Source organism: Kogia breviceps, chromosome 17, assembly GCF_026419965.1.
Source record: "Kogia breviceps isolate mKogBre1 chromosome 17, mKogBre1 haplotype 1, whole genome shotgun sequence".
Classification (NCBI taxonomy): Eukaryota; Metazoa; Chordata; class Mammalia; order Artiodactyla; family Physeteridae; genus Kogia; species Kogia breviceps.
In genome coordinates, this window is record NC_081326.1 from 77,425,070 (window position 1) to 77,448,457 (window position 23,388).

A 23,388-nucleotide genomic window follows, 5' to 3' on the forward strand; every position below is an offset into this window, starting at 1 on the left:
TGGCGCTGGCCTGTGGTGGGACTTCTGTGCCCTGAACGCGCCCCCCTCCTCTCTGCAGTCCGCCAGTTCCTCGAGAGTGGGGTCAGCCCTGACCTGGCCAATGAGGATGGCCTGACCGCCCTGCATCAGGTCAGCCTCGCTGAGGGTGCGAGGAGAGGACGGGGCCCTGGCCTGCGGCTTGGGCACTCAGGCCACGTGCTTTGCAGAGCTGCATCGACGACTTCCGGGAGATGGTGCAGCAGCTCCTGGAGGCTGGGGCCAAGGTCAATGCCCGTGACAGTGAGTGCTGGACACCCTTGCACGCCGCGGCCACCTGTGGCCACCTGCACCTGGTGGAGCTGCTCATTGCTCGGTAGGGCCCACTAGGAGCAGGTGTGGCTGGAGTGGGCATCTCTATCAGGGAGGGGCTGCAGCTGGGCCAGGGGCAGGCAGGACCTTCCTCGAAGTGGGTAGTTCATCCGGAGACACTGCCCAGGCATCTCATCTCTGTGGGAAAGTGTGCCTGGACCCTGGCCTCTTGGGTTCCCGCTGACCTTTGCTTACCCTGCTGCGCCCTGGCGTGCAGAGCGGTACCTGGGCCGAGACCACAGATGCTGCCACTGCAAGGGAACTAGCACATACTCAGGGTGGTGTGGTCCTCCGCCTGCCAGGCTGCTCGCACCGTGACGAGCACGGGAACTCCTTGAGGACAGGCCTGGACCTCCTGCTCCGGTCTTCTGGCCTTCCCAGGGTCTGCACAGAGAAATGCCATTCTGGTCAGAGCCACGAGAGAGAAATTGGCAAGGGGGGGAATACCCGGACACGGGTGGGGCCGTTAACAAGGAGAGCAGGGCAGGGCTGGGCTCCTGAACACCTGCCTTGGTGAATGGAGAGGGTAGCCAGCTCCACGAGGATCCAGGAGCCCCCACTGGCCGGCCTTGGAGCAGCCTGAGCAGCAGTGGGGGGGGCGGGTGGATGGCGGTGGCTCCCGTTTGCACACAGATGCCCTGGAGTGGGGCGGGCTGGGTGTGTGGTGTCCTGGGGCAGCAAGGGGCGTGCACAGGTGGCCCTGAGCCCCACTTCGTGCCCCTCCGCAGTGGGCACCCAGCCTTGTGTTTCGGGCTCTCCTGACACCCAGGCTCTCTCCTCACCGCCTTCTGCTGCCTGCCCCCCCCCCCAGTCTTGGCACCCTTCCCCCGTAGCAACTGGGCCCACTGTACATATTCATGAGGGCAGAGGGCTGCCAGGAGACTGCAGGACAGCTCACCTGGCCCCAGGACAGCATCCAGGGCCGAGGGGCTGTCTCTCACTGCAGCAGGTGAGGCCTGGGCCCCCTCTGAGGCAGCCCTAGGTGGAAGGCCTCTTGAGAGGGTCCTCCGGGCCTCCGCTGGGGGAGAAGGCCCTGTGACCAGTGCCCCGTCCACCCTTCCCGCAGTGGTGCTGACCTCCTGGCACTCAACACGGATGGGAACATGCCCTACGACCTGTGTGAGGACGAGCCGACACTGGGCTGCCTGGAGACGGCCATGGCCAGCCGTGGTGAGTGCAGCCCTGCCTGCCTGCCGGGGCAGGGGCTGCGGGTTGCGGCGTGTGTGTGTGTGCGCGCGTGTGCGTGTGTGTCTGTGTGTGCGTGTGCTGGGGGTGGAGTCCTGAGCCCACTGTGTGTGTGTGTGTGTGTGTGTGTGTGTGTGTGTTTGTGCTGGGGGTGGAGTCCTGAGCCCACTGCCCTGCAGGCATCACCCAGGACAGCATCGAGCGGGCCCGGGCCTTGCCGGAGCTGCACATGCTGGAGGACATCCGGAGCCTGCTGCAGGCGGGGGCAGACCTCAATGCCCCCCGGGACCACGGGGCCACGCTGGTGAGGACGGGGCCGCGCGGGACCCAGGCAGGGGAGGCTGCTGCCGGCCGAGCCCAGGCCGGGACTCAGGGGCCGGCGGTTTGCCTGCAGCTACACATCGCCGCGGCCAACGGGTTCGGCGAGGCGGCTGCCCTGCTGCTGGAACACAGGGCCAGCCTGAGCACCAAGGACTGCGACGGCTGGGAGCCACTGCACGCGGCGGCCTACTGGGGCCAGGTGAGCGCCCGTGGGGCGCTGGGGCCGGGCGGGCTCGGCGGCTCCGCAGGCTTCAGCAGCCCGGGCTCGCCGGCCCACAGGTGCACCTGGTGGAGCTGCTCGTGGCACACGGGGCTGACCTGAACGGCAAATCCCTGGCGGACGAGACGCCTCTCGGTGAGCCTGGGGCCGCGACCTCCCGGCGTAGGGGGCGGGCGGGCGGCCGCCTGTGACCCTCCGGCCGCTCCTCCTCAGACGTGTGCGGGGACGAGGAGGTGCGGGCCAAGCTGCTGGAGCTGAAACACAAGCACGACGCGCTCCTGCGCGCCCAGGGCCGCCAGCATTCGCTGCTGCGTCGACGCACCTCTAGCGCCGGCAGCCGGGGGTAAGTGCCCGCCCCTCCCGCCAGGCCCCGCAGGCCCGCCCAGTGCCCCACCCCCGAGCCCCCAGCCCCCTCTCCCCTCCCCTCGCCCCTTGGGCTCTGCCCCGGGCTTTGTCCCTGCTGATGTCAGCTGGCAGGCTTCCGTGCCCGCTGGAGCTCGGGGCAGAGTCCGCAGGGAAGGCGGTGCCTCCCCCCCCACTCCTCCTGCCCGCCCCTCCCAGGAAGGTGGTGAGGCGGGTGAGCCTGACGCAGCGCACCAGCCTGTACCGCAAGGAGCACGCCCAGGAGGCCATCGTGTGGCAACAAGCCCCGCCTACCGGCCCGGAGCCGTCCGAGGAGGATGAGGACCGCCAGACAGATGCGGAGCTCCGGCGGCCACCCCCCGAAGTGAGCCCCGCCCAGCCGCGCCCGGGCCCCGCCTCCCTCCGTACCAGCCTCAGGAGCTGGTGGGACCGGTGGCCCCGCCCCCATATGCAAGACCCGCGCCCCGTGGGCGTCAGCTGCCGCCCCCACCCGCGTTTCTGCCCTCCGACCGCCACGCAGCCCGGGACCCCAGGCCAGAGGGGACCCTCCTGATGGCCTCCGGGGCCTGTGCTCCCCACGCAGGAGGAGGACCCAGAGGCGGCCAGGCAGCACAACGGCCGAGTAGGGGGCCCCCCCGGGCGGCACCTGTACTCTAAGCGGCTGGACCGAAGTGTCTCCTACCAGCTGAGCCCCCTGGAGAGCACCACCCCTGACGCCCTGGTCCAGGCCAAGGCCCCCCACACCCTGGCAGAGCTGAAGCGTCTCCGGGCTGCCGCTAAGCTGCAACGACCCCCGCCTGAGGGGCTCGAGGCTGCTGAGTCTGAACTGCCTGCGGACACCGAGACCCCCCAGCCGGAGTGTGGCTCCGGGGCTGGTGGAGACCCACCCCTGCTCAAACTCACAGCCCCCTCAGAAGAGGCCCGCGTGGAGAAGAGGCCGTGCTGCCTGCTCATGTGAGGGGCTGGCGCTTGGGTGGCCAAGGTCCCACGCACGGCCAGGCCCAGGGCCCCTGCTCCGCGCGCCGCAACGTGTTCCAGGCTGGGCCGCCAGCCGCCTCCTTCCTCGGGGATGGACCTGTGGCAGAGGCTGTCCCTGGGAAGCACCTGGCTGCGGAGACCTAGTTTCATTCTGTGACTCAATAAAGGGCCGTTCTGCCACCTGCCCTGTCGTGTGTCTCGGCTGGGCCGCCGCTGCCACGGTGGGGAGCTGCTGTGTTGCTGGGCCTGGGTGCGCCTGCCCTGTGAGCACCTGGGGGCTGTGGGCACGTGCTGGGGCTTGCTTGTGGTGCCCGGCCCCTGGCAAGAGGCCTAGCGCTTACTGCACCCTGCCTCCTCAGCCTCCTGGAAACGCCTCTGTAATTCTTTGACAGAGAGCTTCAGAAGGACACTCCTTGTTGGCCAGGCCTGGGGGTGTCCATGCTGGAGGGGCAGGGATCCTGGCTTGGAAAAGGACAGGGTATTTTCCATAAGACTCTTGGGCAAGAGCCAGAGGGTCAAAGTGGCACAAGGCGGGCGTCAGAAGCCTCCCTGGTGGGGGGCGGGTTCCCCGTTACTGGCACGCAGCCCCGATCTTGGGGCCTGGCTGCCAGCTGCTGCTCAGGCTGGCAAGGAGGGCAAACAGTTGGCTGCTGAGGCTCTGAGCTGACCAGGCACGATGTGTCAGGGTGACAGGGCCCCTTCAGGGCCTCACTTGGGAGGGCTGGGGCACTGCCAGCTCATCTGTCCAGGGCAGGTTGCTTGGCATGGCCACCAGTGCTGGGTGGCATGGGCTTGGGTCACCCTCTCTGCTGGACATTGACCTGGTCAGCCCAGTGTCCACAGGCCCCCCCAGCCCTGAGCATCCGTGGTTGGAGGGGTGTCCTCAGCACAGCAGGGGAAGGCCGTGGGGAGGCTGCGGGTTAAATTTAGAGTGTAGGGTGGTGCGCTGCCCAAGGTCCACTTGCCACCACAGCTGTCACATGGCCCTGCTGCCAGGGGGCGGGCGGGGCCTGGCTCTGCCTGCGGCTGGGCCCATATTAACCTGTTCTCCAGCCCAGGGCCCAGAAAGGCCTGCACACTGGGAGGCAGAGGTGACAGCGGCAGCAGCAGAGCGGGAGACGCAGGTGAGAGGCTGCCGTCTGGCCTCCTGTCGGCAGGAGCAAAGGGGCCAAGCCTTCCCCAGGCAGGACAAGCCACCCACAGCCCTGCTCAGCTGAGAGGGCCCGCTGCTCCCTGACCCTCACTGCGGAACCAGATCCTGGTGCTGGGGTGGCCACCGCTGGGCATGGCCTATCAGCTCCCTGCAGGGCCTGTGGAGGTGGGGCCCTGAGGGCTTATCACGGCTCGCTTCCCACTCTCTCCACCAATCAGAGCCACAGGGAAGGGAAGCTTAGGTCACCCTGCCTGTGGTGTGGCCCCAAGGGCAGCCCCAGGCTGGTGTGTGTTTGGTGAAAGGGCAGGACAGCAGCCCAGAGCAGCTGAGGTGTCCGAGGGCCCTGCGAAGGCCCAGAGCTGCCCTGCCCCTCCCCCACAGCCCAACCCAAAGACTCCAGCCTTGCAGCACTGATGGGGGACCGAGGTCCGGCCCCAGGGCTCTTGCTGCCCCGGGGCCATGGTCCTCGGCGCAGGAGGGACCAGATGAAACCCCCACATCTGAAGCCTCACTCCCCTCCCCAGACAGCCCCAGGATTCCTGAGGCCTGGCTCAGTTGCCCGGGAGACAGGCCTACTCTGCTGGCCCAAGCAAAGATGTGGGGGGGGTCCAAAAGGGCTAGGCCTCGGCCGAGCCCTACTGGGGTAAATCTCCAGAAGCCCCAGGCCTCATTCTCCCCTCCAGGTTCAGCTCTGCCAGGCTCTGCCAACCCCTCAGGGCACTCAGCCCACCTCCCCTCCCCCCAGCCTCGTCCCTCAGGGCTGCTTGACCCTCCCGTCTGTCCCTACCTCCCATGTGGGTCTCCTGCTCCCCTGCCATGGGGACACTGGGCGGGCACTGGGCCTCACCCCAAGCCCCGCCCGTCTTCTCACCCACTCCCTGTGGCTCCCCAGGGCAGAACTGTGCCCAGACGGGTGGGGCGGGGCCTGGCGGGCCCGGCTCCTTCAGCTTTTTCTGTCCCTTGCAGTGGGGCCAGCAGGCTGCAGTGAAGAGGGTGCCCCCTTCCCAGATTCCCTCACCCACGCTTCTGGATCCTGACGCCTCCCGAGTCTCCTTCTTGCCGGGTCCGAGCAGGGTCATGGCCTGGAGGACAGGTGACCACAGCCAGGCGGCAGCGGGTGGGCTGAAGGAGAAGGTGCTGACACTGGACACCATGAACCCGTGTGTCCGGAAGGTGGAGTATGCGGTTCGAGGCCCAATCGTGCTGCGGGCGCTGGAGCTGGAGCAGGAACTGCGCCAGGTAGGATCCTGAGCCCCACCACTGCCTCAGGGCTGCACCGGGGCACTGAGTGGCCACATTCTCCCCCAAGCCCTGGGCCGAATGAGACAAGGCCTACGGGAGCCATAAGGTCCATTGTCACTGCCCCCCCCGCCCCCCCCGCTCCACAGGGCGTAAAGAAACCCTTCACTGAGGTCATCCGAGCCAACATCGGGGACGCACAGGCCATGGGGCAGATGCCTATCACCTTCCTGCGCCAGGTGAGGCTCCGTACTGCCCTGTACCCCTTCCCTGTCAGCGCATGTGCCCTGGCCCCAGCACTCGCTCCTCCCAGGTCCTGGCACTCTGCGTCCACCCTGATCTCCTGAACAGCCCTGACTTCCCAGACGACGCCAAGAGGAGGGCGGAGCGCATCTTGCAGGCATGCGGGGGCCACAGCCTGGGTGAGTGCCAGAACCTGCCCACGCCCCAGGGACGGGCAGGAGCTGGAGGAGGCTGTCCCAGGAGACGGGCGGAACTGCCCGCTGGAAGGGGCGGGCCCCCTCGGGAGGGATGCAAGGGGACCTCACCTGTCCCACCCCCACTCCCACCCCATCCTCCCTGTCCCCGGGCCCAGGGGCCTACAGCATCAGCTCTGGCACCCAGCTGATCCGCGAGGACGTGGCGCGGTACATTGAGCGGCGCGATGGAGGCATTCCCGCCGACCCCAATAACATCTTCCTGTCCACGGGGGCCAGCGACGCCATCGTGGTAGGCCGGGGCAGCGCGGGAAGACACCGCGGCTCCTAGTGCGCGGCCGAGCGGCTCGGCTCGTCCTGGCACGGCGGCGCCCGGGGCGGGGGACGGGTGCAGCCCTCGGCCCGCCAACCCCACCTCCCTATCCCACCCGCAGACGTTGCTGAAGTTGCTGGTGGCCGGCGAGGGTCGCACGCGCACGGGCGTGCTCATTCCCATCCCTCAGTATCCACTCTACTCCGCCGCGCTGGCCGAGCTCAACGCGGTGCAGGTGGACTACTACCTGGACGAGGAGCGCGCCTGGGCGCTCGACGTGGCCGAGCTGCGGCGCGCGCTGCTCCAGGCGCGTGACCACTGTCGCCCCCGCGCGCTCTGCATCATCAACCCCGGCAACCCCACCGGTGTGCGCCCCCGCCCGCCCCCGCCCGAACAGGCACCCCTGCCCACTGCGCTGGGTCAGCCTGGCCCTCCGCCCGCCGCCCCGCGGAGAGCAGTGCGCCCCCTTCAGCTGACCCCGGACCCGTCTGTGCCCCAGGGCAGGTACAGACCCGCGAGTGCATTGAGGCCGTGATCCGCTTCGCCTTTGAGGAGGGGCTTTTCCTGTTGGCTGATGAGGTGCTGGTCGGGGCCCCTGCAGGGAGGGGTCGGAGGGCGGCGGCGCACGCCCCCGTGACGCACCCCGCTGTCGCCCGTCCGCCCGTCCAGGTGTACCAAGACAACGTGTACGCCGAGGGCTCGCAGTTCCACTCGTTCAAGAAGGTGCTCACGGAGATGGGGCCGCCATACGCGACGCGGCAGGAGCTCGCCTCTTTCCACTCGGTCTCCAAGGGCTACATGGGCGAGTGCGTGCTGGCTGGGCGGGCGGGGCCGGGCACCCGGGCCGCGGCCTGGCTCACCTCGCCCGCCAGGCCGGCTCCTCCTTGCCGGCCCTGCCTCGACGCCCGCCCTCGCCTCGCAGGTGCGGTTTCCGCGGCGGCTACGTAGAGGTGGTGAACATGGACGCAGCGGTGCAGCAGCAGATGCAGAAGCTGCGGAGCGTGCGCCTGTGCCCGCCCACGCCGGGCCAGGTCCTGCTAGACGTGGCGGTCAGCCCACCCGCGCCCTCCGACCCCTCCTTCGCGCAGTTCCAGGCGGTGAGTGGGCGGGGCCGCGGGGGTCAGGGCGCCGCGCCTCTGGCCCAGACTGACCGGCCTTCTCTCCACGGCCGCAGGAGAGGCGGGCGGTGCTGGCTGAGCTGGCGGCCAAGGCCAAGCTTACGCAGCAGGTCTTCAACGAGGCTCCCGGCATCCGCTGCAACCCGGTGCAGGGAGCCATGTACTCCTTCCCGCGCGTGCAGCTGCCCCCGCGCGCCGTACAGCGCGCTCAGGTCCGGCGTGCGGCGTGCGGCGTGCGGGACGGGGCGGGACGGGGCGGGACGGGGCGGGGCGGGGCGGTGCCCGCGCGGCCTGGGACGCCCCGCCCTGACCCGCCCCTCCGCCCGCCGCCAGGAGCTGGGCCTGGCTCCCGACATGTTCTTTTGCCTGCGCCTCCTGGAGGAGACCGGCATCTGCGTGGTGCCTGGCAGTGGCTTCGGGCAGCGGGAAGGCACCTACCACTTCCGGTGAGGCTGGGCCCCCGCAGCCCCTCCCCGCGACCCCCACCCCATTCGCTTACCTTCTTCCCCCTTTTAGGATGACCATTCTGCCCCCCATGGAGAAGCTGCGGCCCTTGCTGGAAACGCTGAGCCAGTTCCACGCCAAGTTCACTCGCGAGTACTCCTGAGGACACCGCTGGGGGCCAGGCTGGGCCGGACAGCGCTCAGGGTCCTGGGGTCTCAGGAGCCCTCGGGACTTGCTCCTGCTGCCTGTGTGGCTGGGCCCCTGTCTCTCTTCAGGCCGCTAATAAAGCAGTGGGCTGGCTTGGCTGCTTGGAGGCTGTGTGCACACCTGTATGCGCCTCTGCCGCCGTGCCCACTCCTGACTGCTTTTCTGTGTGGGGTTCTGTGCAGGCCTGGGGGCCCGGGAGGAGTGGTCAGGGAGGGCTTCCAGGGGAGGTGACCTTCTTACAGGATGGACTTGGCGGCATGGGTTGAGAGCACTGGGAACCGGAGAGACCGTGAGGACTCAAGGGGGCGGTCTTGGTTCCCGTAACCGGGCGCGGGCCGTGGTGCTGCCACTTTGGACAGCTGGAGGAGCGGTGGTGCCGGCCCAAGAGCAGGGAGGGGAGGAAGAGCAAACGGGTCTCGCTTTACCATGTTGTGTGTGGTGTGTGACGTCCATGTGCAAATGCAGTTCTTGGGCTGGGAAGCAGTGAGAGGGGAGGCCCCCTCCCGAGCTGGGGCACCCAAAGGCAAGTTCGGGGGAAGAGAGCAGGGAAGATGCCGAGGAAGAGGTGCCTGTGGAGCTCTGGGCTGAAGGACCTGGGCTAGGGGCTGGCGGGCAGCCCTGTGTCCTTGACACTGGCGCTTGAGGATGTGCATGCCAGACACTGTTGTGGATCACTGTACAAAGGGCCCTCTCTGGTGGGCACTGTAGTCTCCATTTCATAGATGAGAAAACCTGGGCTCCAAAAATGTGTGGAGGGCTTCCCTGGTGGCGCAGTGGTTGAGAGTCTGCCTGCCAATGCAGGGGACACGGGTTCGTGCCCCGGTCCGGGAGGATCCCACATGCCGCGGAGCGGCTGGGCCCGTGAGCCGTGGCTGCAGAGCCTGCGCGTCCGGAGCCTGTGCTCCGCAACGGGAGAGGCCACAGCAGTGAGAGGCCCGCGTACCGCAAAAAAATTAAATAAAATAAAAAATGTGTGTAAATGAAAGGAAGCTCACTTCCCGTGGCCTCAGCAGCTGACGGAATGTCTTGGCTCAAGTATCTACGAGTTGGTTTAGGGGTTGGCAGGTCTCAGCGACCCACGGGCTTAGGGAGAGTATTGGCCAAGGCCCCAGCTCCACTCTGGATGCGGTTCTTAACCATAGTACCTGCTTCACTATCTCCTCTGGGCCTCAGGTGCCCCACACAGCAAGACTCTGGGCAGGAGAGGGCAGGGGAGGTGCAGGTTTCTCATTGGGTGAGCACCACCCTCTCCAAGGCTAGCTGGGGTCAGGCTGGGGGCGGCCTGGACTGGCTCTCCCGGCCTTGTCACTGGACACTAGAGGGCGTTTCGGGCAGCAACCGGGTGCCTCCTTGGGCTGAACGTGGGCTCAGGCCTTTCCCACGAACTTCCTGCCTTCCACGACGCTCTGCGGCCACTGGCCTGGGGAGGGCGCCGAGACCACTAGCACAGCGAGGTGAGGGTCCAGCAGCCGAAGTAAGCGGTAGTAGACAGTGGGTCCTCCGTGGGGGGCCCAGTGGACCCTGCGGCCACCAGGCTCCAGGTGAGACACCAGGAAGCACTTCCGGAGAGTTAGGGTCTGGAGACCGGGTCTGATAGCCCTAGGATGGGCCCCGGGTTCGGCCGCTTCCGACGTTCGAGGACAGCTGGCCACCGGGGGCGCCAGAAGGCGGCCGGCGCTCTAGCCCGCCCGCGTTCTCTATGGCCGCCGCGTCTCCGGGTTGCGCCGCCCGGGCCAGAGCGCTGCCGCAGCGCCGCCGTGGAGGAGGCCTGCAGTACTTTGGGGTTCTGACGCCCCCAGGACCCAAGGGCGCGGGTGCGGACGCCAGCTTGTCCAACCCTGGCCCAGCCCCAGAGCCATGCCGCTCTGTGACCCCTGACCCCATCCCGACCGGACCGGACAACCCTCGGGAGCACGCTGCCCCCACTCTGAGTGGGACCTCTCATGCCGCCCAGGCCGGCCTTGAACCCAGGCCCAGCCACTAGAGCTTGGGCCCCAGCCCCCGGCCCAGCGCCCCGCCTCCTCGCCATGCGTTGGAAGCTGCTGCCGCTGGCCGGCCTTTACCTGGTGCAGGGCCTGCCCTATGGGCTGCAGTCTGGGCTGCTGCCCGTGCTGCTGCGGGCCCGCGGCCTCTCCCTGACACGCGTGGGACTGGCCAAGGCGCTGTACGCACCGTGGCTGTTCAAACTTGTGTGGGCCCCGCTGGTGGACACTCGGGGCTCCCCAAGGGCCTGGCTGACGCTCAGCACGGCTGCTCTGGGCCTGGTGTGTGGGCTGCTGGCATCCCACCCTCCCGCCGCAGCTGGTCAGGCCGGGCTGCCTGTCACCGTGGCGGGGCTGCTTCTGCTGCTGAATCTGGCTGCAGCCGTGCAGGATGTGGCCCTGGACATGCTGGCTGTGCGGCTGCTGGAACCCACAGAGCTGGGGCCTGGCAACACGGTGCAGGTGGTCGCGTACAAGCTGGGGGCGGTGCTGGCTGGGGGTGGGCTGCTGGCCTTTGGGCCCACCCTCTCCTGGCCCCGGCTCTTTCTGCTCCTGGCTGCAACTTACTGGTTGGCTGCTGCCTTGACCTGGGTGGCACCAGCCCTGCGACAGCTTCCCACACCTCTGCCCTCAGAACACCCCCGACACACCCTGCACCTTGGGCAGGACTTGCTGGCCGTGCCTGGGACCCTGTGGACAGTGGGCTTCGTGCTCACCTACAAGCTGGGTGAGTCAGGAACAGCAAGGGCGGGTCCCCAGGAGCCCCGGAACTCACTTGCAGGGCTGCCTTTCCTCTTTGGGGTCTGACCTGAAGTCTGGAGCCCAGCCCGGCCCTCTGCAGGTCCAGCTCCAGCCACACTCCCTTGGGCCTCTCCAAGCTGCTTCACGCTGACCCCGAGCGTCATCGAAGCTCAGCCCCTGCTGTCTCCTGGCATCTGTGGCCAAGGAAGAAGGCAGGGCTGGGGGAGTGTGACTGAGGCCCAGGTGGAGGTGTGCCAGCCACCGCTGCTGACTCTCTCTGCAGGTGAGCAGGGCACCAGCGGTCTCTTCCCACTGCTCTTGCTGGACTGCGGCATCTCTGCCCCAGAGCTGGGGCTGTGGAATGGTGTGGGTGCTGTGGCCTGCTCCATTGCTGGCTCGTCCCTGGGTGGGGCCCTCCTGGCCAGGCGCCGGTGAGCCCCCCCTCAGCCTGCCCTGCCCACCCGTCTCCCCTTCCTTCCTCACGCCCTCTGACCTGCCCCATCACCCCACCCCAGGCAGCCACTGCCCCTGTTGAAGTCAGCGCTTCAGTTCCGTCTTGGGGGCCTGGCCTGCCAGACTGCCATGCTCTTTCACCTGGACAGCCCTGGGGCCAGCCTGGCCCCCTGCACAGTCCTGAGAGGTGAGGGGTGGGCCACAGCGGGGAGGAGCTTGGAGTCCTGGGCCCTGCTGACCTCAGCCCTCCCAGGGACAGCCCTGCTGAGCCTGTGTCTGCAGCACTTCCTGGGGGGCCTGGTCACAACCACCACCTTCACCCTGATGATGCGCTGCAGCCAGCTGGCACCAAGTGCCCTGCAGGTGAGGGGGTGTGGCTGCAACACAAGGGGCTGCAGGACTGGAGTCCGAGCAGGTCCTGGTGTGACTCCCCCGCCCCCAGCAGGCCACACACTATAGTCTCCTGGCCACTCTGGAGCTGCTGGGGAAGCTGCTGATGGGCACGCTGGCTGGAGCCCTGGCTGACAGCCTGGGGCCACGCCTCTGCTTCTCCGTCTTCCTGGCTCTCTCAGCCGCGCCCGTGCTGTACCTGGGCCTCGCGCCCAGCACCCTGGCCTGAACTGGGCGGCCAGACTTACCAATAAAGCGGAGCGTGCCTTTGCGCCGTGTCTGGAACGAGCGGCGTGCAAGGTTGTGCTCAGACCGTGGGGCTGCCCGCGCCAGAACAAGTGTCCGGGAAAATGACTCGAGCGTCTTTTATTCTGCACTTTGGGGTCTCCTTGCCCCCATGCTACTGGTGGCGGCCTTTGTCAGAGTGGTTGGTCGCTGTCCTGGCCACTGATATCTACACCCATCTTTGCCTTGAGGACCTGCTGCACCTGACACCCCCCATGCTGTGGCCACGCGGTCCCTGCTCAGGCCAGTGTCTGTGACGTGGGGGAACTGGGTCCTTCTGCGGCAGGGTGGTCAGCAGCCCCACAATAGGATCTCCTCTGTGGCCAGGTGCACGAGGGCATGGAAGCTCAGGTGCAGGTACTTTCTCCAGAAGCGCTGGTCCCGCCCGTACACCTGGGCTGGATAGCAGGGGCTTCCTGCAGTGGGAGGGGACACGGCTCTGAGGATTCTGGCCAGGTCTGCCCCCCAGCCCCCACCTTACTCAGGGCTGGGCCTCCCAGGTCCGCACCGATGCCGTGGAAAACCCGGGCCACAGCCCTGCCCGAGAAGCGCTGCTCTGGCCACGAGGACAGGAGGTGGCGGACGTCCCGGCGGATCTGGTCCTCCCAGTCCTGGAGCTGCCAGGGGACACACGTGGCATGCTGTGCCGCAGTGCTCAGTGAGGGGCGGGGGGCAGGTGTGTGCCTGCAGCTGGGGGTGCGTCCTCTCTGCAACTCCTCTCCCCCTGCCCCCACCCCGGAGGCCCCGACACTCACCCTGGCCTGTCCTGGCTCTGGGTCCTCCTCAGCCTCCACGCCCCCCGGCGCTTCTAACTCTTCCTCGAAGTAGTGGCTGAGCAGGGCCTTGAGCCTGCCGCTGCGAGCCTCATCGGGCTGCTCCAGACACGGCCCGCAACTGGGGAAGGCCACGCTGGGGTGGGGAGAGCCTGTCAGAGCGGCCCGCCTTGGGGAGGATGGGATGGCCCAGGCCCTGCCCACCCCCTCCTGCACCTGTGAAAAGCCCGGAAGGTGCGGTGCAGGTGGGTCAGGGCTTCTCGCTCACGGGCCTGCACGCGGCCGTGCAGGAAGTCACAGATCTGGTCCCTCTCCTGGGCTGTCAGGTCCCCGGGACTGTGCAGGTGGAAGGCCAGCTCCCGGAACTCCACCAGCACCCCCGTGCCCCGAGGCACACCTGCCAGATAGGGTGTCAGAAACTAGCAGAAAGGCGGCAAACAGGCAGCAAGCAGGGCTGGGGGCAGGCGCACCTGTCCCGGGCTCTGGATCCCACCGCAGCTGGTGGAGAGCCTGCCGCACGGGAGCCAGCTCCCAGCCCATGGAGTCTGCCAGCTCGACCATGTCCAGCTCCACAGAACAGCTTCCCCCACCTGTCTTCTTGGGGCACTGCCGGGCCAAACACACAGCCAGGGGGGGACACCTGTACCAGGGGAAGGGACATGTGACTGGCAGCCCTGGTTCTCTGTCCCTGTCCTGAGCCCGGGGTGGGACGTACACTCACCTGCGGGCCAGGGCCTGGAGCTGGGTGGGGCCGCCGGGGCAGCGCAGGTGGCAGTAGGCATAGGTGGGCGCCAGCAGCTTCAGCCAACGCTGTGGGTGCAGCTCAAGGTAGCACAGCAGAGTCTCGATGGCTGGGGGCAGAGCAGGGCTCAGAAGACGCGGGGATGCCGGGGTGTCCCCACACCCCACCTCTCACGCTCCCTGCTCCTCACCCTCCTCGGGCATGTCCAGGGCTTGCACGCTTGGCTGCACCGGCAGCGCCCGCTTGTGGCCCGGGCACCGGCTTGTGCGCTCGAGGCTGAGGTGGTCAGCATCCTGGGGAGATGTAGCCACAAGGACCCTGGCCGAGTGCCTTTCCCGGCTTTCGTCTCCCTGCTGCTCTGGGGGCTGCCGGGCACAAGCACAGGGAGGGAACGCGCGCTGCACCAGCCTCTTCACGGCGAGGAAGTCGATGACGTTGGCATGAACGTGTCTGCGCAGCTCCCACAGATCCTCACCCTGCAGCAGAGCAGCATGAATGCGGGGCCGCAGCCGGGGGCGGGGCTGGGGGAGTGGGGGCGGGACGGGTACCCACCTGGGGCCGGAGGAAGACGTGGCAGTGTGCAGGCTGCCCGTCACGCCCAGCCCGGCCCACAGCCTGCACGTAGTTCTCAAAGCTTGGGGGCAACCCCACGTGCAGCACGGCCCGCACATCTGGCCGGTCCAGCCCCATCCCGAAGGCCACCGTGGCCACCACCACCCGCAGCCGGCCTTCCATGAAGGCCCGCTGTACCCGCCGCCGCTCCCGGCCGCCCATGCCGGCGTGGTAGGCTTCAGCCACAGCCTCCGGGGCTCGGCCTGCAGGGAAGACCCACAGTGGTCAGGTGGGGCATGTGCCCGGGGCCCATCTGTGGGGTGCAGGCCTGCCTCCACCTCACCTCGGGATCCTGGGTCCTGGGCCTCACGCAGGCAGGTGCGCAGCAGGGCAGCGACACGCTCTGTGTCCTCTCGCCTGTTACAGTAGACGATGACAGAGTCCAGGGCACGGAAACGATCACTTTGCAGCAGCGTCACCAGAGCCTGGAGAGGACGGGGGTCAGCATGGGCAGTCGGAAGGCAGGGCCTCTGCTCGGCCTGCGCGTGCATGCTTACCTGGTCTGGGTCCCTGTCCGAAGACACAGAGAGGTGCAGGTTGGCGGGGATGGTGCCCAGCCCCCTGAGGATAGACTCTTCGGCCACGCCCAGGTGCCGGGCCACATCGAGGGCGGTGCTGCGCGTGGCCGTGGCTGTGAGACCCAGGAAGCAGCCGATACCCGTGCCGTCACGCAACACCTATGTGGAGAGGAGTGGTGAGATGCCCAACCTTCCTCGGTCTGCTCACAGAGCAACCCCCCCGCCGCCCCCCCGCACAAGGCTTACCTGGCAGACACGCAGGTAGCAGGGCCGGAAGTTGTGGGACCACTGGGAGAGGCAGTGGGCCTCATCGATGCAGACAAAGGCAACCCGTGGCAGCTGAGCAAGGAGGGCGGCGCCCCCCGCCCCAACTAGCGCCTCTGGCGACAGCATCAGCACTTGCACCCGGGCTGACCGAACCTGAGGGTGACGGCAAGGTCAGGAGCGCCGCCAAGGGGGCCTGCCTGCTGCCTCTGCTGCTCTCGCCCTGTGAGGGCCCCTTACCTTCTGCAGGGCAGAGTCCCGCTCCTTCTTGGTCATCCCCGAGTGGATGCAGACCGCCTTCAGGCCTGGGGGCAGGCCAGAAACCTGCAGGCACAGGAGCACAGCCTGCCACAGGCCACCAGCCCTGGCCCTTCCCCACGTGCCTCTTAGAACGGTTTGGCCGGACAACTATTGCTGTGTTCCCTCCAGGATCTCTGGGAGAAAAACCCAGGTCCTGGGTCCTATGACTAAGGGTTCAGAGCCACCTGTGGACTTTGACTCAGGAGCACTGGAGACAGGTCCCAGTGGGGATGCCCCCCTCCCCCAAGCTGCTCCTCTTGTGGGTGGGCCTGGGTCTAGCCAGCTGTGTCCCTGCTGCCTTTGGGCCACTGCCAGCTTATAGACAGAGCTGAGAATGGCCTGGCGACTTGCCACTCGGGGGTGGGGGTGGGGCAAGAAGCAGTAGCCCAAGTGGGTCAACAGAGCCATGGGTACCAACTCTTGCTTTCCGCACCTACCCCAGCACCCTGTCCACCAACCTGGCTGTCCATGAGCGACATGAGAGGAGAGACGACCACCGTGAGGCAGGGGCTTCGCCGGAAGTAGAGCAGCGCAGGGAGCTGGTAGCACAGGGACTTACCCGCCCCTGTGGGCAGCACCAGCAGCGTGGACATGCCTAGGTTTTACCAAGGGTCAAGAGCACAGCTCTGTGGCCCAGTCTCAGTCCCACCGCGCCCCCTGCCGGCCACACTCACCAGACAGGATCCGCATGACCACACGCTCCTGCAAAGGGTAGAAGGCTTGGTGTCCCAGCTGCTCCAGGGCCTGAAACACCTCAGCTGGCGTGTCTGTGGACACGGGTATCAGTCAGCATGGCCCCGAGTCGCCCCCAACCCCCAGTCAAGGCTCTGCAGCTGGTACGCGTCTACTTACCTACCACCTGCCCCAAAGGCCCTGGCGGATAGAGTGGTGGCACAGGAGGTGGACAAGGAGCCTTGGGCACAGATTGCCCTGTGGGCACCAGCTGCTCAGGCCCCACAGGCTCTGTGTCTTCTTCACCTGCCGAGAGCAGATAAGACAGGGTAGGATAGGAGCTCCGGACTGGTCTGGGATCACTCTGGCAAGAAAGCCACTTGTTACAACCTCTCCACCTCTTTGCTCACCAGAGAGCTGGCGGCAGGCAGCACCCATTCTCTGGGACACTTTCTCGAACATGGCCTGGGTCTGTGTGCCACCCTCATCCTTGCCACCCTCCTTCTGAGGGGACAGAGTAAGTTCTGGACCAGTGGCAGGAGTTAGGAGGGCCTTTTGCTTGAGCGAGAGCTGCCTCCTCAAAGAGCAAAACAACTCCGGCAAGCAGCGCTGGCCCCAGCCCCGCCCCAGGGCAGAGGCCTCACCTGGCTGAGGGCCCTGGGGTGTCCAGTGCCTGAGCTGCCCACACGGGGAGCAAGAATCCTGGGCTGTGGCTCTGCGCTGACCACCCCCAAAACACTCTCCTTTCTTCTGCCACTTCTGCTTCCATACCTGGTGGGGACACAAAGGAGACTCACAGAGCAAGAAGCAAGGTAGGTGGGCGGGAGCACCTGGCACTACCCTCTCACCTGCTTGCGAAGAAGCCTGCCCCTTGAGGCCGGGCCTCGTACGTAGCGTTTCTGCTTCATGTTGAGCCGCACATAGTTCCCTCTGTCCTGGACAACAGATCTAGAAGAGACGCACAGGTCGACTGCACCCACGGCCCTCCCCACCATGGCGCAACTGAGAGCGACGCTGCTGGGAGGCTAGGGTAGTGATACCTGGGGGCTGGGGGCTTGCTGGGGGGCTGTGCCTGCACAGGCTGCTCTGGACAGTTTTCTGCAGGCACTGCAGCCCCAGCTCCCGCAGGCAGGGGTCCTGCTTGGCCGCTGTCCTGCTGGGTCTGTGCAGGGCTTCCCTCCAGCTCCCCACTCCATCTCCGCTTCTTGCCTTGACAGGTACCAGGCTGGGGGTTCCCTGCACTGATACCAGCTGCTAGTAGGGTTGGAGTCTCTGGGTCCTGTAAAGGCACCTCAAGGCCAGCGCTGGGACCGAGGACAGATGCAACACCTGGAGTAAGAAGCTGGGACTCCTCTGCACCCAGGCAAGGCTGGCAGGCCCTGGAAACCCCCAGAAAATCTGGGGTCCCGTTGTGACACCGCTGCAGCCAGCCTGGGTCTAGGGAACCCAGCCGCAGGCTCAGGGATGCCCTCAGCTGCTGGGGCCGGCCTGGCCTCAGCTGGGGCCTGGGAGGCTGGGGGGGCACCTCACTGACTTCTTCTGGAGAGATGGTGGCAGCTCCTGTGCCTGGTGGCCCTGGGGAAGGCATCTTGGAGGAGGATCTTCGTGTAAGCCGGGGTATTCGGCCCAGGGCTGGCCCAGCCTGGGAGGAAGAGATAAGTAGGCAGGAACTCAGGCCCTTGGGGGTGCTGCAGACTCTGAAACCGGCTGGAGGCCCCACCTGTAACAGCTGGGCAATGTGAGAAACTTAAGGTTGGGACATAAAAGAAGTTGAGAGCAGAGGCTGACGCTAAGCTCTTCTGGAGAGCTGTGCCCTAGCAAATGCTGCAGTTGTGTGTGTGCACGTGAATACGTGTGGAAGACTTAACAGGGCTGGGTGTCTGCTAATCCTGCTCCTGGGCTAAGAGTAGCTCTGGACCCAGGCTGGATGCAGTGCCTGCCCGACCCTCACCTGCAGACTGCCCTTCAGATTGGCCTTAAGCCTCTTCCCGTAGTCCTGCACAGATCCCTGAGAACTGAGCCTTGTCGTAGGATGGGGGCTCTGGGTCGCGGACCGATTCAGGTGGGGCCCCCAGCAGCTGGGCTCCAGCATCTGCAGGAAGAGACGATAGAGACCTAGGACACGGAAAGGCTGGCATAGGGGGGAACAGAGGTGTCTCCAGCCCTGGAGAACTGGGGGCGGGGGCTGTCCTTCCTCCACCCTGTCAGCCCGCCCCCTGAGTTCTTTGCTCCACAGAGCCTGGGTCACGACTCCTCCTGGATCCGGCATACAGGAAGTTGACCGATAGGCTGGGATGTCGAGCCCGGGTACCTCCTCGGCCGCCGCCGCGGGAAGCGACTGCTCCGAGCCGTGAGGCCCGACGCCGCCGGTCTGACCCAGTGCCTCCTTCAGGATGCGGTACTCCCGGTAGAGCGCTGAGGGCGAGGCCGGGGGGGGGTGTCGGTGTTCAGGAGGCAGGGCTCGGCTGGGCGTGGGGGTGGAGGCCGCCCGCCCCCTGCCCGCGTCCCCGGCCGCTGCCGCCGCCCCGCGCCCGCTCGCTCACCGCGGGTCTCCTCGGGCGCCGCTTCCACGTCCTCCTGTAAAGGGAGAGCGTCAGCCGGATGCCGCTCCCTCAACTCCCCGCCCATGGGCAGCCCGCACCTGGCCCGGCAACCGCCCGCTCCGCCGCCGAAACGCGCGCTCCCACGCCTGCAGCCGCTCCCGCACATCCCGCAGCCGCTCCATGGTCGCCTTGCCCTGCGCCCGGCGTCCCAGGAATCTCCCGCCAGGAGGGCGACGTCGGCCGCCAGCCACTGGGGGCGCTCGGCGGGGTTGGAGGCGGGGCGACGCGGCGGCCGCCGGGCCGGGGCAGCCAATCCTCGGGGCCCTGGAGCGGCAGCCAATGGGGGGCGTCAACGTCATCGCGGCGCGCGGCGCGCGCTGGGCGGGGCGCGACGTACGGCGAGGCGGGGCCGGCGGCGGCGACGGCGGCGTCTACGGGCCCGGTGAGCGCCGGCTGCCGGCCGGGGACGGAGTGTGGCGGCGTGTGTCCCCGTCTCTGCCTGGCCGCACGAGGCCGGTGCGGGCGCTCGGGACAGCGCCGCCCGGGAGGCGGGGGCAGGAGCCCAGGCGGTGTGGCTGCGGGGAGGGGAGGACCCGGAGCACGGTGCCGGGCTGAGCGGCCTCGGGTCCCAGGAGGCGACGCACAGGCTTCGAGGGGCAGACTCCGCCCGGAAGGCGGAGGGCGTCGGATTTAGAGCCTCCCGCGGCTCGAGGCTTGGAGGAGCCGGGCGGGGGCGTCTTCAGGGAAACGGCGGAGCCGCGGGCCGGTGGGGGGGGGGCGGCGGCCACCACACAGAGGCTCCTCCCACGGTGACCACACTGGCTGCTTTCGTTTCCTCTCATGACAGGTGCTTGGTTGGTCTGTCCTGTCACAGCGAGGTATGAATCGTCCTCGCGAGATTTGTCCACAGGCAGAGCGAGGCCGAGGGTTGACGTCCCGGGCTTCTCAGGAACCAGTGCCCTAAGGACGTGTGTGTAAGGTCCGCAAGAGCAGGGGCTCTGGGGCCAGGCTGCCACCCTTCCCGAGCTCATCACCCAGGCTGTGACCTCTTTGGGGCAAGGCCTAGGTCTTAGTTGTTTAACCTGTTTTCAGGGAGATGACCCAGAGGCAGTTTTGAGGATGAGGTGCCTGGCGGGCGCACAGTAAGTCAGCAGCAGAGCTGACACCCAGGTACCCTGTGCTCTCAGTTACCTCCTTTGTGCTCCTTGTCAGCTTGGATGTCCCTTTGTCAGCTGCCTCTACCTATCTGAGCAAAGTCCCCTAATTTGGGGCCTCTGAATCCCATGGGTTTGAGACTTGGTCTCTTAACATGATTCTCCAGGGAAGAGAGAGACGTTTACACAGGTGGTGAGGATCTTGATGGGTGAGGCATTCTTTCTGTAAATCTCCAGGGGTCTCCGTGCCTGATAATGCTCGTGGAAGACAGTAGTTAGAACTGGAGCTCGTGTTGAGGGCTTGGGTTACTCAGGCTCTTTGGACTCAGAGTTGTCTTGGTTCTGGTCCTTTCTACTTGCTCTGCTGTTTATTAAATTGCATCTGTATTTGCAACTCTTCTTTGCTGTGCTGCACAGAATCCAAGGGCGGCCTCCTAAGGCTTCTGAGGAGGCTAGGAGAGGGTCCTGTGATGCAGCTTCCAGCCCCCTGCTAGCATCCCATCTCTGTAGTGCTTGGAGGATAGGGGGACTTTGTTTTTGCCTACTTTTAAGTAAGGGTAGAAGAGCAGATCTCTGATAAGTGGCTTTGTGATTTGGGAGGCCTGGAATACAGATGGTGGGCCCCGCAGAGTAACAGCCATCAAAAGCACACCCAGGCGAGCTGGTCATCTCTGGTGCCATGCTGTTTATGTGCTGCTCGATGGCTTTGTCTCCCTAGGGAGGCTCCCGTACTTCTGGAGGGCGGAGACTGAGGGTGGCCTCGTTCTCCCTTTCACTACCCTTAGCCTAAGGCAAAGCACCTAGCACTTGCTCTTTGGGGCCGTGGTTCTCCACTCTGTGCCGAGCGCCATGCTGAGCTTTCCCACTACCAGCGCGTGGAGGGGGTGGAGGCCTGGGGTCCGTCCTCCCCACTGAAGGGCCCTTCCCTGCAGGTGGCCTCCTGCCCGGCCTGGCACCATGCACACCCTTGTGTTCCTGAGCACGCGGCAGGTGCTCCAGTGCCAGCCGGCTGCCTGCCGGGCCTTGCCCCTGCTGCCACGAGAGCTCTTCCCCTTGCTCTTCAAAGTGGCCTTCATGGACAAGAAGACCGTTGTGCTGCGCGAGCTGGTGCACACATGGCCCTTTCCACTGCTTAGCTTCCAGCAGCTGCTGCAGGAGTGTGCCCACTGCAGCCGGGCCCTACTGCAGGAGCGGCCTAGCACAGAGAGCATGCAAGCCGTGATCCTGGGGCTGACTGCCCGGCTCCACACCCCGGAGACTGAGGCTGGCACACAGCCCCTCTGCAGGTATGGGCTCACTGGAGGGGCCCTCGGGCCTGGGGGGTGCAAAGAGGGTCCCCCAAGAGGTTCCAGGCTGGTGCAAGAGCACAAGGCAGGAACAGGCATGTCGCTCCTGTCCTAAGGTGGCTGGGAGTGGGTGTGGGCTGTGTCCCCTTGTCTCCTGCCTCAGCCCACCCGTGCTCCCAGGAAGCACGCGCTGCGGGTGCTGGACATGACGGGCCTCCTGGATGACGGCGTGGAGCAGGACCCGGGCACCATGAGCATGTGGGACTGCACAGCAGCTGTGGCCCGCACGTGCATCGCGCAGCAGCAGGGCAGGACTGCAGAGCCTGGCCTGGCCCCCGTTCCTGTGGAGGTGCGTGTGGACCTGCGGGTGAACCGGGCCTCTTATGCATTCTTGCGGGAGGCACTCCGTAGCAGTGCGGGCAGTCCACTGCGTCTCTGCTGCCGGGACCTGCGGGCTGAGGACCTGCCCATGCGCAATACCGTGGCCCTGCTGCAGCTTCTGGATGCGGGCTGCCTGCGCCGCGTGGACCTGCGCTTCAACAACTTGGGCCTGCGAGGCCTGTCCGTCATCATCCCACACGTGGCCCGCTTCCAGCACCTGGCCAGCCTGCGGTTACACTATGTGCATGGGGACTCTCGGCAGCCCTCTGTGGATGGCGAGGACAACTTCCGTTACTTCCTGGCCCAGATGGGCCGCTTCACCTGTTTGCGGGAGCTCAGCATGGGCTCCTCTCTTCTCTCGGGGCGGCTGGACCAGCTGCTCAGGTGAGCAGGCCCTGCTATTGCCCTGCCCTGCCCTTCCCCTCCCCTTCAGGAGGCCTTCCCCTGGCCCAGCCTATTTGTGACCCCTTGTGTCCTCCACAGCACCCTGCAGAGCCCCCTGGAGAGCCTGGAGCTGGCCTTCTGTGCCCTCCTGCCTGAGGACCTGCGTTTCCTGGCACGGAGCCCCCATGCTGTCCACCTCAAGAAGCTGGACCTGAGTGGCAATGACCTGTCCGGCAGCCAGCTGGAGCCCTTCCAGGGTCTGCTGCAGGCAGCAGCAGCCACGCTGCTGCACCTCGAGCTGACCGAGTGCCAGCTTGCCGATACCCAGCTGCTGGCCTCGCTTCCTGTGCTGACTCGCTGTGCTAGCCTCCGCTACCTCGGCCTCTACGGCAACCCGCTGTCTATGGCGGGCCTCAAGGAGCTCCTGAGGGACTCGGTGGCACAGGCCGAGCTGCGCACGGTGGTGCACCCTTTCCCTGTGGACTGCTATGAGGGCCTGCCCTGGCCGCCGCCTGCCTCTGTCCTGCTGGAAGCCTCCATCAATGAGGAGAAGTTTGCCCGCGTGGAGGCCGAGTTGCACCAGTTGCTACTGGCCTCAGGCCGTGCCCACGTGCTCTGGACCACAGACATCTATGGGCGCCTGGCTGCAGACTACTTTAGCCTGTGATCTCCAGGCTCTGGGTGAGAGTTAGGCTGTCCTGGGGTCCCGGGCTGCTGGAGGCCTCTTGCCCCTTGGGTAGTCAGAGCCTTTGGGACCTTGCTGGAGGCTTGACACGAAGGCATTAGTCTGATTTCTTTGCTCCTGGGCGCACCTTGAGCATGCCCATGCTTTTTGCAGCACCCTGTGCAGTTTGTTCTGTACTTGCTGCCCTGACTCACTGACGATGTGTGGGCCTGAGGGCTGGATTCCAGGCCTACATGGCCCTGCCTGGTTTGGCTGCACTTAGCTGCCCTCCGGTGTCCTGGTTCTCTCCTTGGAATGTTCCTGGGATCTATGAGCTGAGAGAGGATGTTTTCCTTGGGCCCTCCCCAAGAGCAGACTGCTCTGGGGTGGAAGTTTGGACGGGGCCTGCTTCAAGGAGGGTTGGGCTCCCAGGCACTCCGGGGCTTCCTAACGTTCTCCTTTCCCTGGCACATAGGAGACTGCCTGTCGGCCGGGTTTGGGGGCCAGAGGGTGTCTTTAAGGTACAAACGTGCAGTATGCTTAGAACTTAAATCTGTGGCTATTTTTTCTGTCCTAACTGGTCAGAGTGAGTTGTCTCCTGCTCTGCTGTCACCCCCAGCCTGACCACTGGGTGACATGTCTTTACGGCCTGCCGCCCCACCTTTTCTATAGACATCTCCGCAGTCCGTCATCCCTCCTCGCAGAGGTTCAGGCTTTTCTTGGGGCGGCGGGGCCCAAGGTGGACCTGCAGAGCTGGAGGTCTGGTGATTTGGGCATGGGTCTTTTTTGGAGGGTCTCAGTGGGGCGTTGGAAGCCTACCCTGGCTACCCTCCGTTCGCGCCCCAGAACTTCCATCTGCAGGGGTCCGCAGGCGCTTCCGCCCCGCCCGACGCCCAGGAACCCCATACACGGCTCGCA

General features: G+C 66.3%; 5 protein-coding genes across 32 annotated transcripts in view; 4 read left to right on the forward strand and 1 right to left on the reverse strand.

The window, feature by feature from the left end:
* The window catches only part of PPP1R16A (protein phosphatase 1 regulatory subunit 16A), a 29,884-nt gene extending 26,289 nt beyond the window's left edge, over positions 1-3,595 (forward strand). For 5 of the 9 annotated variants that reach the window (XM_067017782.1, XM_067017780.1, XM_067017783.1 and 2 more), the window contains 8 exons: positions 59-129; positions 207-352; positions 1,415-1,518; positions 1,713-2,053; positions 2,134-2,209; positions 2,288-2,417; positions 2,636-2,801; positions 3,021-3,595. In XM_067017782.1, coding sequence (XP_066873883.1) covers positions 59-129; positions 207-352; positions 1,415-1,518; positions 1,713-2,053; positions 2,134-2,209; positions 2,288-2,417; positions 2,636-2,801; positions 3,021-3,395 — 1,409 coding nt within the window. In that variant the 3' untranslated portion in view covers positions 3,396-3,595. The remainder of the gene's footprint in view (positions 1-58; positions 130-206; positions 353-1,414; positions 1,519-1,712; positions 2,054-2,133; positions 2,210-2,287; positions 2,418-2,635; positions 2,802-3,020) is intronic. The other 4 variants (XM_067017785.1, XM_067017786.1, XM_067017788.1 and 1 more) reach the window with 1 other exon arrangement.
* Positions 3,596-4,398: 803 nt separating this feature from the next.
* On the forward strand, positions 4,399-8,485 carry GPT (glutamic--pyruvic transaminase). Of its 3 annotated transcripts, none has more exons than XM_059043289.2 (12): positions 4,422-4,539; positions 5,535-5,807; positions 5,957-6,046; positions 6,121-6,229; positions 6,403-6,536; positions 6,679-6,922; positions 7,057-7,136; positions 7,227-7,363; positions 7,480-7,654; positions 7,732-7,887; positions 8,009-8,121; positions 8,192-8,485. In XM_059043289.2, exons 2-12 carry the CDS (start codon positions 5,646-5,648, stop codon positions 8,280-8,282), a joined length of 1,491 nt encoding a protein of 496 aa, XP_058899272.2. In that variant the 5' UTR covers positions 4,422-4,539; positions 5,535-5,645; the 3' UTR covers positions 8,283-8,485. The 3 variants fall into 3 exon arrangements, with proteins under 3 accessions (XP_066873841.1, XP_058899272.2, XP_058899271.2); XM_059043288.2 differs by lacking the exon at positions 4,422-4,539 and adding an exon at positions 4,847-5,211; XM_067017740.1 differs by lacking the exon at positions 7,732-7,887 and having other exon boundaries at positions 4,399-4,539.
* A 1,449-nt stretch (positions 8,486-9,934) lies between these two features.
* MFSD3 (major facilitator superfamily domain containing 3) lies at positions 9,935-18,375 on the forward strand. 11 transcript variants are annotated; one of them, XR_010837530.1, is made up of 5 exons: positions 9,935-11,035; positions 11,123-11,480; positions 11,565-11,689; positions 14,895-14,998; positions 17,276-17,290. XR_010837530.1 is itself a non-coding variant. In XM_067017811.1 (5 exons), exons 1-5 carry the CDS (start codon positions 10,270-10,272, stop codon positions 12,119-12,121), a joined length of 1,536 nt encoding a protein of 511 aa, XP_066873912.1. In that variant the 5' UTR covers positions 9,935-10,269; the 3' UTR covers positions 12,122-12,177. The 11 variants fall into 11 exon arrangements, 8 of the variants coding, with proteins under 8 accessions (XP_066873912.1, XP_066873913.1, XP_066873910.1 ...); XR_010837529.1 differs by lacking the exon at positions 17,276-17,290 and adding an exon at positions 16,847-16,867; XM_067017811.1 differs by lacking the exons at positions 14,895-14,998; positions 17,276-17,290 and adding exons at positions 11,756-11,865; positions 11,945-12,177.
* RECQL4 (RecQ like helicase 4) lies at positions 12,236-18,902 on the reverse strand. Of its 3 annotated transcripts, XM_059043223.2 has the most exons (23): positions 18,700-18,902; positions 18,602-18,635; positions 18,370-18,473; positions 18,010-18,150; positions 17,099-17,700; positions 16,907-17,006; positions 16,703-16,829; positions 16,469-16,582; positions 16,239-16,364; positions 16,061-16,153; positions 15,845-15,981; positions 15,327-15,410; positions 15,069-15,242; positions 14,802-14,981; positions 14,588-14,729; positions 14,245-14,507; positions 13,883-14,168; positions 13,672-13,801; positions 13,421-13,590; positions 13,167-13,347; positions 12,933-13,086; positions 12,686-12,794; positions 12,236-12,593 (listed from the first exon to the last, which is right to left on the reverse strand). In XM_059043223.2, the coding sequence occupies exons 1-23, from the start codon at positions 18,781-18,783 to the stop codon at positions 12,469-12,471; spliced, it is 3,660 nt and encodes a 1,219-aa protein (XP_058899206.1). In that variant the 5' UTR covers positions 18,784-18,902; the 3' UTR covers positions 12,236-12,468. The 3 variants fall into 3 exon arrangements, with proteins under 3 accessions (XP_058899206.1, XP_066873774.1, XP_066873773.1); XM_067017673.1 differs by lacking the exon at positions 16,469-16,582 and having other exon boundaries at positions 15,845-15,951; positions 18,700-18,901; XM_067017672.1 differs by lacking the exon at positions 16,469-16,582 and having other exon boundaries at positions 18,700-18,901.
* On the forward strand, positions 18,298-23,022 carry LRRC14 (leucine rich repeat containing 14). 6 transcript variants are annotated; one of them, XM_067017822.1, is made up of 6 exons: positions 18,966-19,043; positions 19,449-19,580; positions 19,694-19,771; positions 20,688-21,041; positions 21,222-21,806; positions 21,906-23,022. In XM_067017822.1, the coding sequence occupies exons 4-6, from the start codon at positions 20,713-20,715 to the stop codon at positions 22,471-22,473; spliced, it is 1,482 nt and encodes a 493-aa protein (XP_066873923.1). In that variant the 5' UTR covers positions 18,966-19,043; positions 19,449-19,580; positions 19,694-19,771; positions 20,688-20,712; the 3' UTR covers positions 22,474-23,022. The 6 variants fall into 6 exon arrangements, with proteins under 6 accessions (XP_066873925.1, XP_066873923.1, XP_058899254.1 ...); XM_067017824.1 differs by lacking the exons at positions 18,966-19,043; positions 19,694-19,771 and adding an exon at positions 18,298-18,465 and having other exon boundaries at positions 19,449-19,479; XM_067017823.1 differs by lacking the exon at positions 19,694-19,771 and having other exon boundaries at positions 18,991-19,043; positions 19,449-19,479.
* The last annotated feature ends 366 nt before the right edge of the window (positions 23,023-23,388 follow it).